This window comes from Trematomus bernacchii, unplaced genomic scaffold (genome assembly GCF_902827165.1).
Source record: "Trematomus bernacchii unplaced genomic scaffold, fTreBer1.1, whole genome shotgun sequence".
Taxonomy (NCBI): Eukaryota; Metazoa; Chordata; class Actinopteri; order Perciformes; family Nototheniidae; genus Trematomus; species Trematomus bernacchii.
Genome location: NW_022987582.1, coordinates 5,496,375 through 5,513,082, shown reverse-complemented (window position 1 = coordinate 5,513,082; position 16,708 = coordinate 5,496,375). Strand labels below are relative to the sequence as shown.

General features: G+C 40.9%; 2 protein-coding genes across 3 annotated transcripts; both read right to left on the bottom strand.

Moving 5' to 3' along the window:
- Positions 1 to 288: 288 nt before the first annotated feature.
- si:ch211-261d7.6 (zinc finger protein 234) lies at positions 289 to 10,097 on the bottom strand. Of its 2 annotated transcripts, none has more exons than XM_034127409.1 (2): positions 9,742 to 10,097; positions 289 to 1,984 (listed from the first exon to the last, which is right to left on the bottom strand). In XM_034127409.1, exons 1-2 carry the CDS (start codon positions 9,851 to 9,853, stop codon positions 669 to 671), a joined length of 1,428 nt encoding a protein of 475 aa, XP_033983300.1. In that variant the 5' UTR covers positions 9,854 to 10,097; the 3' UTR covers positions 289 to 668. The 2 variants fall into 2 exon arrangements, with proteins under 2 accessions (XP_033983300.1, XP_033983299.1); XM_034127408.1 differs by lacking the exon at positions 289 to 1,984 and adding an exon at positions 3,068 to 8,284.
- A 565-nt stretch (positions 10,098 to 10,662) lies between these two features.
- zgc:66448 (uncharacterized protein LOC327401 homolog) lies at positions 10,663 to 16,245 on the bottom strand. The gene is made up of 2 exons (XM_034127410.1): positions 15,827 to 16,245; positions 10,663 to 15,472 (listed from the first exon to the last, which is right to left on the bottom strand). The coding sequence occupies exons 1-2, from the start codon at positions 16,194 to 16,196 to the stop codon at positions 11,964 to 11,966; spliced, it is 3,879 nt and encodes a 1,292-aa protein (XP_033983301.1). The 5' UTR covers positions 16,197 to 16,245; the 3' UTR covers positions 10,663 to 11,963.
- Between the last annotated feature and the right edge of the window lie 463 nt (positions 16,246 to 16,708).

Genomic DNA, 16,708 nt, shown 5'->3' with positions numbered 1-16,708 from the left:
TGTGTGGATATATATGTTTAACACTCTCAGATATCTCAGCTGTTCCTATAATACTGTATGTATATGTATATATGTTGTTGTTGTTCTGTTTATGTTTTAATGTTTCATGTGGAACCTACTTGAGCAGGTCTCCCTTGAAAAAGAGATCAATGATCTCAATGGGATACACCTGGATAAATAAAGGTTTGAAATGAAATATATATATACATATACACATACATACACACACTGCATTGTCAAAAAAAAAAATGTATTATCCAAAAGCACATACAGACTAACACAAACATGTTGAATGCATTTCATTTTATTTGGGGTTAAGAAGGAAAGGGGAAGTAGCTTTGCTTTTGCAACACTTTGTTTCATCTCAGTTTACATATCAAAATCATGCATTCAAAAACTGTAGTACAATCTCATAGCATCAGACACTAAGTTAATCTGTTGTAGAAACTCCTTATCTCCCCAGGGACATTATAAATATTTAAATGTGACAGTGGGTTAGAGTTAAAATCATTCTCAGCACACTAGATAATAAGTATCAATTCTACAAGTTCATTTGTCAACAATTGCTAACAATTTGTTTCTTCACCATATTTCTTTAAACAGTAAGAAATGCAAAAATAAATGGTCGACAAAGTAAGAAAAAAAAATGCTTATGTGAGCCTTCAACCCTAAATATCTTCAACATCATCGTGTGGTATCGGCAGCTCCCCAGTAGCATGCTTTACATAATGTAAATGCAGTTTTGCCACTTCATCAAAGCCCATATCACATTCAACACATTCCCACTCCCAATACTTATGTTCTCTGTACATTTTATTTTCTGGTGATTCACTCTCAGCCAGCTCCTGTCCTGTTGGGGGCTGTACAGGTTCTGATTTCCATTTGTCATGTGGACCAGACCGAGCAGACCCTGGTGGCTTTGAAAGCTTGAAGTGATGTAAGGGCTTCCCACAATCTGACTCTTCAGAGCTCCCATGATCCCCAGACTCACAAGGCTGTCGAGTTTCATTTTGCTCCACGTATGTATCTATTTCTGGCTCTTCTTTGTCACTAGCCAGAAAATTGTTCCTCCATTCATTTCTTCGCTTCCTGGAACCTCGAGGCATCCCGTTGAACCCAGCATAAGCTCTTAGATGCTTTTTTCGGTGCAAAAGTAGATTTCTACGTTTGAAGAAGCTTTCCCCGCAGAATGTGCACTGGTAAGGTTTCGCTCCACTGTGGGTTTTGTAGTGGATCCTGAGCTGTTCTGATGCGTGGAAACTCTCGTGGCAAATATGGCACGTATGTTTCATCAGAGTATGACTGCGATAGATGTGTTTATCTAGAGAACCTTCATTTTTAAAGCCTTTGGCACAACTTACACACCAAAACGGTTTATTTCTATGGAGGACGACATGATTCATCCATGACTTTATCGACCTGAAGTCTATGCTACACTGATCACATCTGGGAGGTTTTGATTTGGATGCCCTGTGGACTCTCATGTGACCAAGAAGTCGTGCTCGCCTGATAAACGACATCCCACAGTCCGGACACTGATGCTGATCTAAATTAGGGACACTTGGTGGACTTCTAGTTGTAGGTGGCAGGTTTTCATGCAGCTGTAGGTGTTTCTGGTATGAAACCAGATATGTATAAACCTTCCCACAGACTAAGCAAGTATGATATTTCCCAAATTGCTCCTTTGTTCCGGCGTCCCGCACATCTTCTGTAACTCCTGTGGGTTGTATCTGCAATAAACTGCTTGTGTCACACTCATCTGCTTCACCACTAATGTCTACATCTCGGCTTTTTCCATCGACTCCTCTCACAGAATCCAGTTCTGACACAGGACTCATGTCGTCTCCCATCTGGGCCTCTTCCTCCTCTTCCTCCTCTTCCTCCTCTCCCTCTTCCAGGGCATGTTGGTGCAGGTGGGTCTGGTAGATGTCCCATTGTGTAAACTTCAGTCCACATTCCTCACATGAAATGCTGTCCTGTTTGACTAGACAAGAAAAAAGGAGCAATTAATTTAACAAATAAAATGTCATGAATTATAATTTCTCAATTCTAAATAAACTCATTAAGTTGTTGTATAGTATATAAAGTAAACTAGCATATATCTTCAGATCTGATTAATAATTGTTTTCAAATCGATGATTTTCAAGCTGACATTTTGCTGTTTCGTAACAGATAGAAAAAAAGCGTTACTGTTAAAGTGACCAAAGTTTAACTGCAGCAGGTCAAACTTACAAGACTGAGATGTGGCTCTCCTCTTCGTCAAGTGAAAAAAATACAATGTTTAGCCTTGTTGAGCTTGTCTGTAAAATAAGGAGACTATCCGTGACCCATCTATGGAGCCTGGAGAGCGCCACTCAAATAAGTATACCACAGCTGCTCAGACTTATTCCTAGGTGGCACATTTCTTCAATATGCATTGAAATTAAGACTTCTTTAAATGTCCAAATACATTTTTTACAAATTACATTATAAATATGAAAGCAGGGATGCAATGTGAGTTATGATCAGAAATTAGTACATTATTTTTCAATTAATAAAAAATAATAATAATTTCAAACATTCATTTTGAATTAAAAACTTGAAGACATTAAGTAAAAAAGCACCACTTATTGTCCAATTAAATGTTTTTTTAGGTTTATAATGCATCAATTAACTTTACTATTATTTAACACCAAAAAATGATATAAATGTTCTGCTGGAAACTATATCCATAATGTTCTCTGTATGAAATGATTCAATGTCTGATGTCAAGACCGATGTTCTTCAATTGTTAATGACTAAAAACGAACATGTGACTTACAAGCCAGGCTTTGAAATGACTGGTTTCTAGTGAATAGTTAGGTTTTGAAATGTAAAATTGTAATATTACACATAGCACGCCCAGTGCTTAGTCAAAAAAAGAGTAGCAATCACAAAACAGAAATAACAAACTAAACAATTCCACAAACATTTAGATTAACAAAAATAAAGCTATATGAATCACACAACCCAGTAATTCACGTTACACGAATCAAATATTTTTGTAACTTTTATTTTGTAACTTTTTTAGAGCTCTTTTTTTTTTTGATTTGGAAACAGCAAGTTAAACAAGTATAATGGTCATCTAAGAAAAAAATGTTTTTCATAAATTAATAAAACAAAGTAACATATTTTCTATAATCCAAATACTTTTTAAGTGGCACAGTAAACTAACAACTATCCTACATGAACTTAAGCACTATTTTAGTTTACATAAGGAATAGTATATCCACAACAGAGAAACACAATACTGAAAAAGAAAGAGCACGAGGGCTTCTACATCAACTAATGGTAAACGTATTGTACATAACTTACAATTATTTGAAATTGAAATGTGTTTTTTGGTAGTTAATGGTTGCGATAACCTGTACCTCAGGTATTCAAAGGACACAAGCAAATTCATTATATCTTAGTTGTGCAGAAATATTTAAATTCATAAAATTTGAAAATATGTAGCGAGTCAGCCGCACTGTTCAGATTGATGACAAACATGTACATGCATATATGTTTCCAATCCTTTTGTTATATATCTAGATATAAACTACCATACTCAAGTCAATTTTCACCAAAAAGATAACCACGGTTCAACTCTTGACAATTCAAATCATAACGGAACAAATCAACCGGTGGCTCTTAATAATTGTGACATTACAACATCATTTATATAAAGAGGTTATTTTTGAAACATTTGCACAGTTACCAATCCAGTGTAACGGATGCCTGAAAAGAAAATGATTTTTTTTTTTTTTTTGTTATATATATATATATAAAGAATTTCAAATAGTCTACAAACAAAAAGGAGACTTTCTACTTAGTCTAAACACATTTCTATCTTATAATTATGCAGTTGAACATATTGAAGCAGTTTGGCATCCTCCAAAACAATCTACAGTGTTTTCACTTCAGTCCTTTTCAGGTTGTACAGTATAGTACACTCCATGGGCATGCTCCATGTAGTGCTTGTGCAAATCAGTTTCTTGACAGAAAGTAGTTCCACATTCAAGGCAAGTAAGGCTATCAGCATCTACTGAGGAGACGGCAGCGGGGGCATCATTCTGCCTTTTGTAATCACCAATACATTCCTGGTGATGATCGATAAGGTCCTGTATTTCACTGAAGGTCCTGGGGCAAATGGAGCAATGATACGAGTCGTTGTTACAGTGCTGTGTTTCGTGTTTTTGTAATGCAGTTGGTGAAAGAAAGGCTTTGCCACAATGTTGGCACTTATGGCTTTTTTGTGACTGGTTCTCTGATGAACTGGGCGTTCCCCTTGTGTCAGCAGAGGGGACGTTGGCTTTTAAAGGCTTTGAGGTCAGAGCAGCGCCAATCCTATACCGAACCTCGTTGGGTAGACGACAACGGACTTCATCGTGCCAGGCGAGGTGTTGCTGCAGCTGATTCTCAGACCAAAATCCGATGCAGCACAGGGCGCAACAATAAGGGCGGCTCTTTGCCTTGGTCTTATGGGTCCCCAGGTGTTCCTCTGTTTGGAAAGCTTTCCCACACTTATCACACTTGAATAGGCATTTTGCTATATGCTCTGATAGACGGCTTAGTGGTGGGGAAACCTCGGCTACGGTTTCAGGTGTTTTGATCTTCTCTTCCTTTATCTCGTGGCACACTTTCTTATGGTCAAACAGGGCCTCTGTAGAACTGCACTGCTTCCCACAGTCAAGGCAGGAAACATATCTTACAAGTGGGGGGGCTGCTCTAGTTTTCTTCATTTCTTTGTCAACGTTACTAATTTGTTCTGTCCGTTTGACTTCACTGCTTGAGGCATTGTTTTTTATCTTCAAAATGATCTTATTTTTACTTTTTGTCCTTTTGGAATGGGCCTGCCATTTGTGGGCATGCAGACCTCTTGCCTTAGCAAAAGTCATAGAGCAGATGGGGCACTGGTGAGCTTTTGGCTTTGATATTGATGACATTAACTCACTCCGACTGAAGTTTACATCAACCTGTTTTGGTTCCTGGTCAACCATGGCGAGCCCGTCTTCTGCATGGTCGGCAGTTTCCAGTGTGTTATGCTCATTTTCATAGTGGGCAGCCAGAAGAAATTGTTGCTCAAATGTTGCGTTACATTCTAGACATACAAATTTAGATTTGTTCAGTCTGCTATGGCTCTCAACGCTTTGGTTTGAATTGAGCTCTGGCTCCGTTTTTGTTTGACACCGAGGGTTAAACATCTTGTGACGCTGGAGAACACGACGGTCAAAAAACTGTTTGTCACATTTTTGGCACTGAAAAGGGCCATCCTCTGATTTGCTTTTATCAGATTTCAATTCATCATCTTTTAGCAAGGACCGTGTTAATTTCTTTTCTTTGTGCCATCTTCTGTGGGAGCCGAGGGCCGAGTTAGACATGAACCTCCTCCCACATTCTGAGCAGTGAAAATGTCCTTTACTTGGCTCTTCCTGTTTAGGTTTTTTAAGCATTACAGACACAGCCATTTTTGCTTTTGCAGATTTGTCATCATCAGCATGAATTCTTTTATGAAAATTCAAAGCTCCAGCCACTGAAAAGCTTCTGTCACACTTTTTGCATTTATATTTTAAATTTGTTGTGCTTGGGTTGCCTAATTTGCCTTCACCCGTTTGATTTTCTAACATTGGTTGCACACTCTCTTGTTCCTGCTTTACTTCAGTATGTAGTGTTATTTGCTCAGAGCTTCCCTGTGTGCTAACATCCATACTGTCCTTTTGAGTATATTCATTTTCTGAGGGTTCGGTCTTAAAATCAACTACTTGACTTTCTCTTTTAATGCAAAGTTTGCGATGAGCCCGCAAAGAAGCTTTGTTGTTAAAATGTGCGAGGCATGTCGCACACTGCAGGTCCTCCAGCGTGACAGTGGATCTTGGCGATGATGGCGAGTGACCAGTTTCGTACCCATGGCTTTTCATGTGAAACTGAAGTGCTTTGGCCCGTGAAAACAGCTTCCCGCAGTCAGGACAGCTGTATGTGTTCTTTTTCAACTGCTCTACCTGATGCTGAAAAGACTTAATGGGTGGTGGGAGTAACTCACTATGCACAACCTGGTGTCTGAGAAGGCTGGAAAAAAGACGGAACGACCTGTTGCACAGTTCACATTTGTGATTTCCGTTTTCATGTTTTCGCATGTGCAATGCCATAATGCCCTTGTGACGGAACTGTCTACCACAAACTGGACATGCAACCTTGGGCCGTTGGTGTCCATTAACAGAGTGCAGAGATCCGGGGGCACCTTTTCTAAGCCTTAAATCTGTACACTCAGTCTGACTTTGCTTGTGGTGGGAATAAGCTCCTAAAGACCAAAACCCCTTCCCGCACTGTTCACAATGATAAATCTTTGGGCCTAAAAGGGTCTTTTTTGGATTGTATTCTTTTTTACTGACCAAAATATTCCCCTTCTTTTGTGCCGAGCAGTTTTTCACATGGTTAACAAAACTAGCTGCATAAGAATAAGACATCATGCAATCTGGGCATTGATATGGTTTTCTTTTGGGATGATGCAGCTGATGAGAGACTAAAGCAGACAAACGTGAGAAGCTTTTACCACACTCATTGCACACTAGATTTTTCGTCTCTAATCCTTCTGATTCACCATCACTGTTTCTTTTAGGATTTTTGTGTTGTTGAATGTGACTGCAGTGCGCTGCATGGCTATTAGATTTGTGGCCACATGTGTCACATGTGTGAACTGCCACAGACTGACCTGGATTCTGCTGTTTTCTCTTACGAACGCCATGCCACATTCTGTGAACGCGCAGTGATGAAGCACTAGAAAACCAACGATAACACTCTGGGCAATCAAATCTTTCTTCTGTCGTTTTATTCTCGGCTTCTTTCGCTATCAGTGCACATTGTTCATCAGTTTGCTCAAAGTCAATTTCTACAATTTTCAAATCCATCTCTGGTTTTAAAACAAGACTACTGGGGGAAACTCCAGTGTCGCCTTCATTTTTATTTTCCTGATCTGATTCACACAGCAGCTCAAGATCAGGATTTGTGTCTTGGGCGGCCTCATCCTCAGATTCACTTGCACTGATCACCTGAACAATAAAGTCCCCAGGGTCATAACTGTCCAAGTCTTCATCACTCTCATTTGCATGTGAGTCTTCTTCAACCACACTTATAGGAGGCACATTTTCTGATGTCACTTCTTCTTGCTTAGTCTCTTTTCTTTCGTTATCCAAAGTTTTCTGTTGAGGTAGCAGAGAGGTACTCACATGAGACTCCTTCTCTGTTTCTCCATAAACATCTGTGTGATTAAGCTGATGGGAGTGAAGTGCTGAAGCCCTCGAAAACTTTAGTCCACAATCTTTACATTCAAATGCCTTTTTCTGCAGCTGACAGACTTGGTGAAGAAACGACTTTGCTGGGGTCTCCTTACTATGCGCCGTGCGCTGATGCCTGTAGTAGAATGTTAGTGTCATAAATACTTTGCCACATTCCTCACAAGGAAACCTTTCCGCAGAATCATCAGAGTGATTGGCATGCCATCGCTGATGGTTAAAGAGGGCAATATGTCCAGTGAAAGCCTTTTTACACTCATCACAGTAAAACTCATTGCAGCTTTTCTTAGGTTTTTCTTTCATTTCTTCTGGAGAGCATAGACTGTTGCGGCTAAATCGTTGATGTGTTTTAAGGCGCATCATGGCAGTAAAAGCTTTACCACATGAACACTTAAAGGTTTTTTCAGGAGTAACCTCAGGAGTCTGGCTTTCACTGGGCTTGGCTTCAACGATTGACTCCTCCGTGTGAAATGCTTCTGCTGAATTCTTGTTTCGTGACTTGACTAATTTTCCTTCATGACAACGACGGTGTGCATCGAGAGCTGAAGCTCGAGAATAATTCCGCCCACAAGACTCGCATTGAAATGACTTCTTTTTCAAATGTTCAAGATCATGAAAAACAGATTTGGAGGCTTGTCTGTGTGAGCGCTGATGGTTGAGGAAGTGTCCGATCACAAAGTAACATTTCCCACATTCTGCACATTCATAGGTGTGTTGCTTTGTTATCCCAGTAGTTATTTGAATGCCAGACTCCTTTTGCAAGGTTTGACCATGGCACTTTTCCATATGCGAGATTAATTCACTTGGTTCCACAAACGATAGTGAACATATAGTACAGAAATTAGTTGTTTCATTGTCCCTTTCTGCATCATGTAAACCATCCAACTGTTTGTCTAAATGCACGCTTTCTTGTGGGTGCTGATGGCGATGCTCCAAGAAAGCTGCCTCCTCTCTGAAGGCTTCTCCACAATCCCGACAGCAGAAAACCCCAACCCCTAAAAATAGAAAGGGGAAAAGAGGAGGTCAAAGCCACCTACTGTTTCCAGAGAAAGAAAGACAAAAATAACAAAAACACAGGTGCAAATCATATCTTTATTTTAAAGTGTGATTAAAGTTTACAGAGGGGCTAATACTTTCAGTGCTAAAGCCAAATGACCTCTGTGAAGTTCAGTTATTTAAAAGGGTTGCTGCAGTTTTAAATAGCGAAATGTTACAAATCGCCACATTTCAATACATTGTGGTGCATAACCAAGGGTTCCGCAAATGCTTAACTGTAAATCGGACTGCAATTGCAGTAAATATTTTGGCAATCATTACCAATTTACTTTAAAAATACTGATAATATCTAAATTGACAGTCATGTTTTTGAAATACAAAGATACGTTTTGAGTGAGAACATTGAGTCTGTTGCCAGACAATACAAATAAATGTAACACAACTCCTTATTGTTCCCTTTTAAAGAACAGTAAACATATATTTTTTTTTTATCACATTGCCATTATAAGTTAAAACAAAAATCTCCCTCCCCCTGGATCCATAATTATTAAGAAAGTCAGTGTTCTAGAGAACAACCCTAATAATTGTATCGATTAATTTCTGAATTCTACATCTGTGCATTTGGCTGAGCATATAGGAATTTAGGTACTTGGAACAACCCCATAGGAAGACATTATGTTCAATGAAAAGTCTTCAGAGAGGAGGCAGCTTTCATGGAGATATTTAAGTTCCTTGCTTTGTCTCTCAGAAACATCACATTAGGGTATTTAGGTTACGATGAAACAAAAATATGACATATGTATATATAAGACCCACCATGAAGCTCAGTGTATAGTTAAGCCTCATAATGCAGTGCTTCTGTATGAGGTGTGTTAATGTTAGGCCAAAATAGATGACTATACTGTGCTTGATGTCATCAGATTTCATTAGATAATATTTCAATGTGTTTAACCGTTTACGGGTCATAAAACAAAACAATACTAATTACATGTAAGCTTTCATATCTAAGGTTTCTCAGCTTGGCCACATAAAAAATAATTTTCAACAAAGCTACGGTTAGCCTTTTCTTTCACAACACTACTACTGCTATTTATGCATTTCTTATATGATTCTAAACCAGATGTACATACTGACAACACCTTTACATCTACATTCGCTTGTTTTAGGACGGTCGCTTGGGTTTTCAATATAAACAGAAGTGAGCATCCATTAATAATGAAATATAAAACAGGCCAGTGGGTGGATCTCCGACAATTGAAGTGAATGCAACATGCTTATTGTTAATGGTTTGTTAGTATCGTTATTCGCAGTTCTTCCGCACAGTCTCTATGTTCCTGTCCCTGTGGTGAAGTTTGGGTAGGAGGTCACCACGCCTAAACACAATAGTGGTATATTGATTATGCTAACCACGTTAAGCTAACTGACATAAGCTAACTGACAATTAAAGCCGACTCACCATCTGCGGTGTCCTCAGCCGATGGATCAACGTTGTTTTCAGATGTGGTGTCTCCATCGTGGGTCTTGTTTTCAGCTCCGTCCTCTCTGATCTCTGCAGCAGCTTCGTCCATCTTGGAGTGTTTCCGTGTGGTAGTGCTAGCTTCCTCTTGCTAGTGCTCGTTAGCTTAACAGCGCCACAGTTGTTTTGAATGTGTTTGTTGCTATTATTAGAAGTGACTCCGCGCAGAACTGAGGTGAAAAATAAAGAATAAAACTCATATACTAATCTACCACATAACAAGGCAGCAGCCTGTGATGTTTTTAGTGAGGGATGGTGAACAGCTAGCTGTTTTTCACACATCACACATGCATCGTTCGGCGGAAGTGGATTCTTCTTCGTTGGTTTTGTGACAGCGCAGAAAGTCTGAATGTAAAATCTACAAAATAATGTTCCCCCCAACACACTAATATAAAACGTTGAAATTATTATACATGCATTTATAAAAAAAACATTTTTTGGACACATATATATAGCATATATACCTATATATGTTTTCCTATTTATTTCCAACAATAAATAGGAGAAATATAGTTAAGAAACTTTGCATTCCCTCATTATTTTACGAATTAGTAATAGGCCTATTGTTTTTTTAGGGTTTCTAGTCCTATTTGATTAATTAATTTCGTACAGGAAATGTGGAATAGATTTACCATAATGTACCCTTTCTGTACTTTTGTTTACAAAATAAAAATGATCCAAAACCTTAAAAAACTAATTATGTTTACTCTATCTTTACCTATAGTTGAAGAAAAAGAAATGTATGCAGAATATGAAATCTTTCCAAACCATAATTAAAATGAATTTGTATTAATGAGTCCTCTCTAATATGGATGTTGAAATGTTGTATCTTAACCCTGAGAAATAGTGCACATCACAACATTGTAGTCAAAGGCAGGTTTTATTTAATACAATATGTAGACATCATGGGAACATTTTAATTCTTTCCATGCTAAAACAGTGGATAGAGGTAGAAGGGGACATGATTTTGAAACGTAAGACATTGAATGTTAAGAAAAACAGGAACAGGTTTTTTTTTTGTACAAATGGACTGTATTTATTATACAGTAGTAATGAAGATTTACTTTTTGGGCCACCAAACCTACTCGAATGCCCATTTTCACAACGGAGGGGGAATTCTGTAATCAGCTAAATCTATAGTTATGGAATGATATCATTCAGTATTCACAAAAAAATACATTGCATTGTACTCAAAAGTGGACTTAGGTTACATTCCAATCTGAAATAGTCATTCTGGTCAGAAATACACATTACATGGTATTCAACCGTTAACAGTAGTCTAATTATAAAGAACATCAGTCATGAATTCGACTGGACTGATTGCACAGAGCAAAATATACATTGTATTTGTCAGTGTAATTTTTTGTTGCCATTGTGATAAATATTAATGACAAAAGTCACACAAATTCAAGTTTGATTTAATAATGTCACTAACTGACAACCGTTTTATCAATATGTGTTTAATGACACGTTGTTCTGTCTTTTCCCAATCATCACTTTAACAAATGGTCATGATGAAAACTTTTGTGATATTTGGACCCAGCCAATAGCCAGCCATCAACCCAATCCTCTCCTCAGAAGCAAAATGTCTACATTTCTTTACTATGAGAAAGAGTTCCTCTGTGTTTCGGAGTGAGGTCACATTGCTGAGTCTACCTTAAGCACAAACTAGGCCTAAAATACCAAGACAGCAGACATGCAGACTGTACTCATAAAAAAAGGCACACAGTATACTGTACATGAAGAAACACAGTTCAAATGGTTCAGGCATATGAATAGAGCCTTAAAAGTATTAATATTATCTAAATCTAAAGGTCATTGGCAACAAATGAAATGTAGACTGTAGAACCTCATTTATCTGCTACCCTCAGAAGTTGTTTAACCCAGTTAACTATTTGACTAACAAATGTATAAAGACAGTGAAACTAATTGAAATGGGACTAGTATACACCCTATATCACAGACAACACTGCGCAGGCTTAATTGGAGCTAAAAGTATTTCACCGTGATTTCAGTGTGCATACTAAATCAAGTTTCACTTGCTTGTTTTCTTCTAATGCCCATCCACTCAATTAGCAAATCAACACAAATGGTGAAATAAACGAGGTTCCACTAAATTAAAATGATAAAACAAACTAAGAATTGTTGGTAGTATAGAACGGTCAAATTTCTCCTTGTGCATGTTGCATGTAATGCATTTGTAGATCCAGCTCCCGGGGAAGAGAGCACCCGCATATCATGCACTGGAGAAGCCGTTCTTGGGCAAAAGGCAAACGGGAGCCAAGTTTGTGAGTTTCTGTCCGTTGGGCGAGCTGAGGTAGGGGCAGGGTCTGTGGCATGTGTGGCCTCTCGCTCATTACTGCCTGTGGTGCAAAAAAAATATTTGGGTGTGGAGGTCTTGAGAGTGAGCCAACTGCGACAGAGTGAAGAGGGTGTGGGCCAGGTAGAGCGAGAGGAGGGAGCGGAGCAAGGGGAGCCGAGAAGAAAGGAGAAGGCTGATTTATGATTATTTGAGTGGCTGTTACCATTGGCTGTTGCTGCAGCTCCTGTCCAGTCCCTGGTTTAAGTTGCCCAGTGAGCAGCGTTTGATTACTTTGGAAGCCCCATACATGCGTTCCCAACCCCTGGCCAAAACGATGAGGCTCGTATTGAATAGAGAGCGGAACCTTTTGTGTCGTTGTCTGACTCTGCACATTGGCCCAGGCGGATGACACCTGCTTTTGCTGCAGCTGAAAATCTTGAGCATTTACAAATTTTTCAGGGTTTATAGTCTTTGGAATTCCTGGTGGTGTCTGTAAGTCCCACAAGGTGCTACCTACCCCGTGGGAAACAGGAGTTGAAATTGGCATAGCACTGCTTTGGTCTATCTGAGCTGAGGTGGAGACACCTGGTAAGCCTGAAACCCACTGCTTTGGCAGCTCACAGCCGTTCCATGGCTTCTCTGGATGAATAACAGTCGACGGTATAACTTGAGGATTAATTAGGTCCCACACTCTAGTGTCCTCTTTTTTAGTATGTGTGGATGGCTCCTTTTGTATTGACACTGGGACACCTGCCCATATTGGTAGTTGAAGCTCTTGACCCAGCTTATTTGGAGAGCTTTGTGAATTTGCCAGAAGAGCAGGTCTGATGCTCCACAGAGCCCTGCCGTCTATGAAAGACAACGGAGTAGAAAAACCATGTTGCAGAGAGCTTGTGGAAGCCAGCACTGTGGAGGTGGGCGGGCTACTCCAAATAACGGGCTTGGGCAGCCTTTGCTGCTCTATCTCACTCACTGTGGAAGGGCTGGATTTTTTTGGCACAGCTACCATGTGGGAGCTGACAATAGCAGGTGCACTGTCCATCATGTGAGATGACTCGGAACTCAGAGCAGATGTGGGGCCTGACTGAGTTATCAAAGGGCTATCGGGCCAGTCTGGACCTCTCTGATGGTGCTGCTGCTGACCCTGATTTGATTGGCTGTCAAACTGGTTCTGCTGAGGTGCTGCGTGTTGCTGCTGTGGTACAGGCATTACCTCTCCGCCATCCACCTTCCACTGCACTGGTTGTGGGTGTAGCTCTGGCAGCCACGGCTCCTTTTGTACATCCATGTGTGACGAGAGCATCGACTCCTGTGGCTGGACCACCCTTCTGTTCAACTCGGCATCGCTCAGTGCAGAAACTGAATACGGAGACAGCTGAGGCCCAGAGCTCCCCACTGGTTCGGACCTGTGGGTCCCCCCTCTCCTCCCCCTGCTACCCCTGCCTCTAATCCTAGCACCCATCGGGAAAGAATTATACTGGTTCAAACCCTGGTGTTTGCGAGAATGGATCTTTTGGTGTACTAGCAGGCTACTAAGCCAAGAAAAAGTTTTGTGACACTCATCACATCGATGAGGTCTCTCCCCTGTGTGTGTGTTAATGTGATCCCGGAGCAGATAGGCTAACCCAAAGCTCTTGTCACACTGGTTACACTTGTGAGGTTTGTCACCATTGTGTGATAACATATGATGCTGCAGTTGGGTCTCGTCGCTGTAGCCTTTGCGGCAGCTGGTGCAGCGGAACGGTTTTTCCTGATGCAGCTTTTGATGCGTTTTCATGTTCTGCTGGAAAGCAAATTTCTTTCCACAGTCTGGACATGTGTATGGCTTATTGCCTGTATGGATGATGAGATGTTGCTGTAAGTAGCTACTAAATCTAAAGCCCTTGCCACACACTCTGCACTTGTAAGGCCTGTCCTTGGAATGTACGCGAATATGCAGCTCTAACACTGAGGAGTGGCGGAAGGTTCTACCACACTCTAAACACTTAAACGTATTGATTACGCCATCACTTGCCTTTTTCCCCTGTACATTATCACTGCTTAATGGAGTATATTGAATTTGAGGCGGTGTTGCCGCCTTTTCTAAATATTTAGCTACAGAATCGTGTCCACTCCTAATATGACGATCTAAACTGGCTTCCTCACGAAAAATGCTTGGGCAGTGGGGACAGGTGTATCCTATGTCCCAATGGTTGCTTTTCCCATTTGGGGGTCTGGGGGTTCTCTCCAGCGTTTCATACTCGGCTTCGTGAATAAGCATGTGGGCTCTCAAGTCAGCTGGTATTAGGTATGTCAGGGGACAGAGGGGGCAGTTGAATGTGCCTTTTTGTTCCTCGCTCTGGTGTTTGTTCTCTTTACCCGGCCCTCTCCCTGCCTCCTGTGCGGACGCCGGCTTGCTGGGCTGCTCAGTTGAGGAGTTGGTTTGGCGCAGTCTGTGCTGGCGGCAGTGTGCCTTCATGTTTTGTGCAAAGGCAAATGTTTTACCACATTCAGGGCAGCGGAAGGGCTTCTGGCCTGTGTGCAGATACTGATGTTGATGGAGGAGGCTGCTGTACTTGAAAGTCTTGCCGCAGATGTTGCACAAGTGAGAGCGTGCATTATCCGCGTGCTTGCGGCGGTGATCTTCCATGACAGAGTAGTGTTTAAAAACCAAGCCGCATTCTGGGCATTCATAGGGTTTCAGGCCGGTGTGAGATCGCCTGTGGTAGCGCAGTGCCATGTTGTCTGGGAAACTTAGGCTGCACTCTTGGCATGTATAGATGCTATCACAGGAGTGGAGCACCATGTGCTTGGTGACCGCCATCTTTAGCTGGAACTCTTGGCGGCACAGGGGGCAGCGGAAAGGCTTTTCAGCTGTATTGCAGCAGTTGTGGTCCCTCAGCTTATCCACTGTGGAGAACACCTTCTCACATTCTGCACATTTAAATGTACCCTCCTCCTTTTTTGGAGAAGCAAGCTGTTCCTCCTTCTTTTTGTGTTCAATTTTGTGTTTGATGAGGCTTCTGCGGTGCTGAAAGGTAAGGCCGCATTCTTTACAGGTGAGTGGAGTGAGCTCATCCTCATGTGCGTGAAAGTGACGGTGAAGGTTGAAGGTCTCGCGCCGGGTGAATCTCTTGCCACACTCTTTGCACTGCAAACGGCCCTTTTTGGGTTTAACTGTCAAATTAGCACTATCGTCTTGGTCTGCCTCTTCATCAATTACACCCACTCTCTTGATAACTTCTTCCACAGGTTCCTCAGTCAGTCGCTTCTCTTGGCTCTTCTCATCAGGATGGGGTGTTTTCTCCTCAGTTGCATCCTTTTTAATATTATCATCAACATGTGTATCTTGCTGCACCCCTCCATCACTCTCTGGTACATTTTTGGGGTCTGCAAGAGAAAAAACACAATACAAATTGATGACGCTCCTTTCCAATATGGGCTACAAAAAAACCTGTGTGCCCATTTTGTTTTATAATAATTGCCCAAAGTGGAATAAAACAAATTAATAAATACAACAAAGTGTATGTGTGAAAAAAAGTAAACAACATATCTGTAGCTGAACTCACAAATTGCATGCAACCAACACAGCTATCCATCTAAGCAGATCACATCTTATTTAGCAGGATGCTAGCATATTTTGTTATGGTAATTAACATAGCATAGTTGAAGCGGCAATGAGCGCTCAGGTTAGCCTGCAGGCTAAAGCTAACAGTTAAAAAACATTAACAAACGTGAGCATACCACACTTATCATCTGCATCCATGTGTATTTTCTCCTCTGCATCGCCGTCTTCCGTTTCGGACCAGACGTAAAACGGCTGGTCGTTTACACGAGCCTCGGCCATTTTTTCCGCCTGCTCTGCTGGATTACATGTATTTTTTCCGGCTCCAGCCCCGGACTCGACACTAACCTCAGGATGGCGGGCACTACCGTCTCTCCCCACGCTGGGTCTCTGCTCAGTGTCGGGGCTCTCAGCGGGATCATTGTGTGTCTCTTCATCCATCGGATTTGAGATGCATCCTGTATCCTCGGCCTCGGTCTTCCCCCCAGATGTGTCCACCTCCTCCGCAGGGGATTTCGGTCGTTTGGGAGACTCCGATGGGTCGGCCATGTTTCACCCATGCACCCCCCTATCCAGGATCATGCTCATGTAGCCAGCATGAAAAAGTAATGACACTTCCGGTTGACATTTTCAAAATAAAAGACCCATTATTGACAACCATCTGTGCTTCATCATTTCTTAAAATATAATTAGAAACTTTAAGTTTATAATTTCCGTTTTCTACTACTGCCGTCTTTGTTGTTACACCAAACACCTTCGTAACAACATAAATAAACTTCAACATTAAATACACTTTTTTTTTATAGGCTATAATCACAAATCCACAAGTGATCAGCTGGATTTATTTTGAAGTCCATGTCTGACTTTTATTAAAGTTTAGTTACATTTCATTGGAACAGTCACTATCTACAAAATATATATATTGTGCAAAACTACGTAGATGATGGCCATATGCTGTTTCTTTGCGACTATCTACAAACACATTCATCGTACTGCATGCAAGAATAGAATAAATATCCCGTACACACTTATGTATGCTCTTATATTCCACCAGAAACATA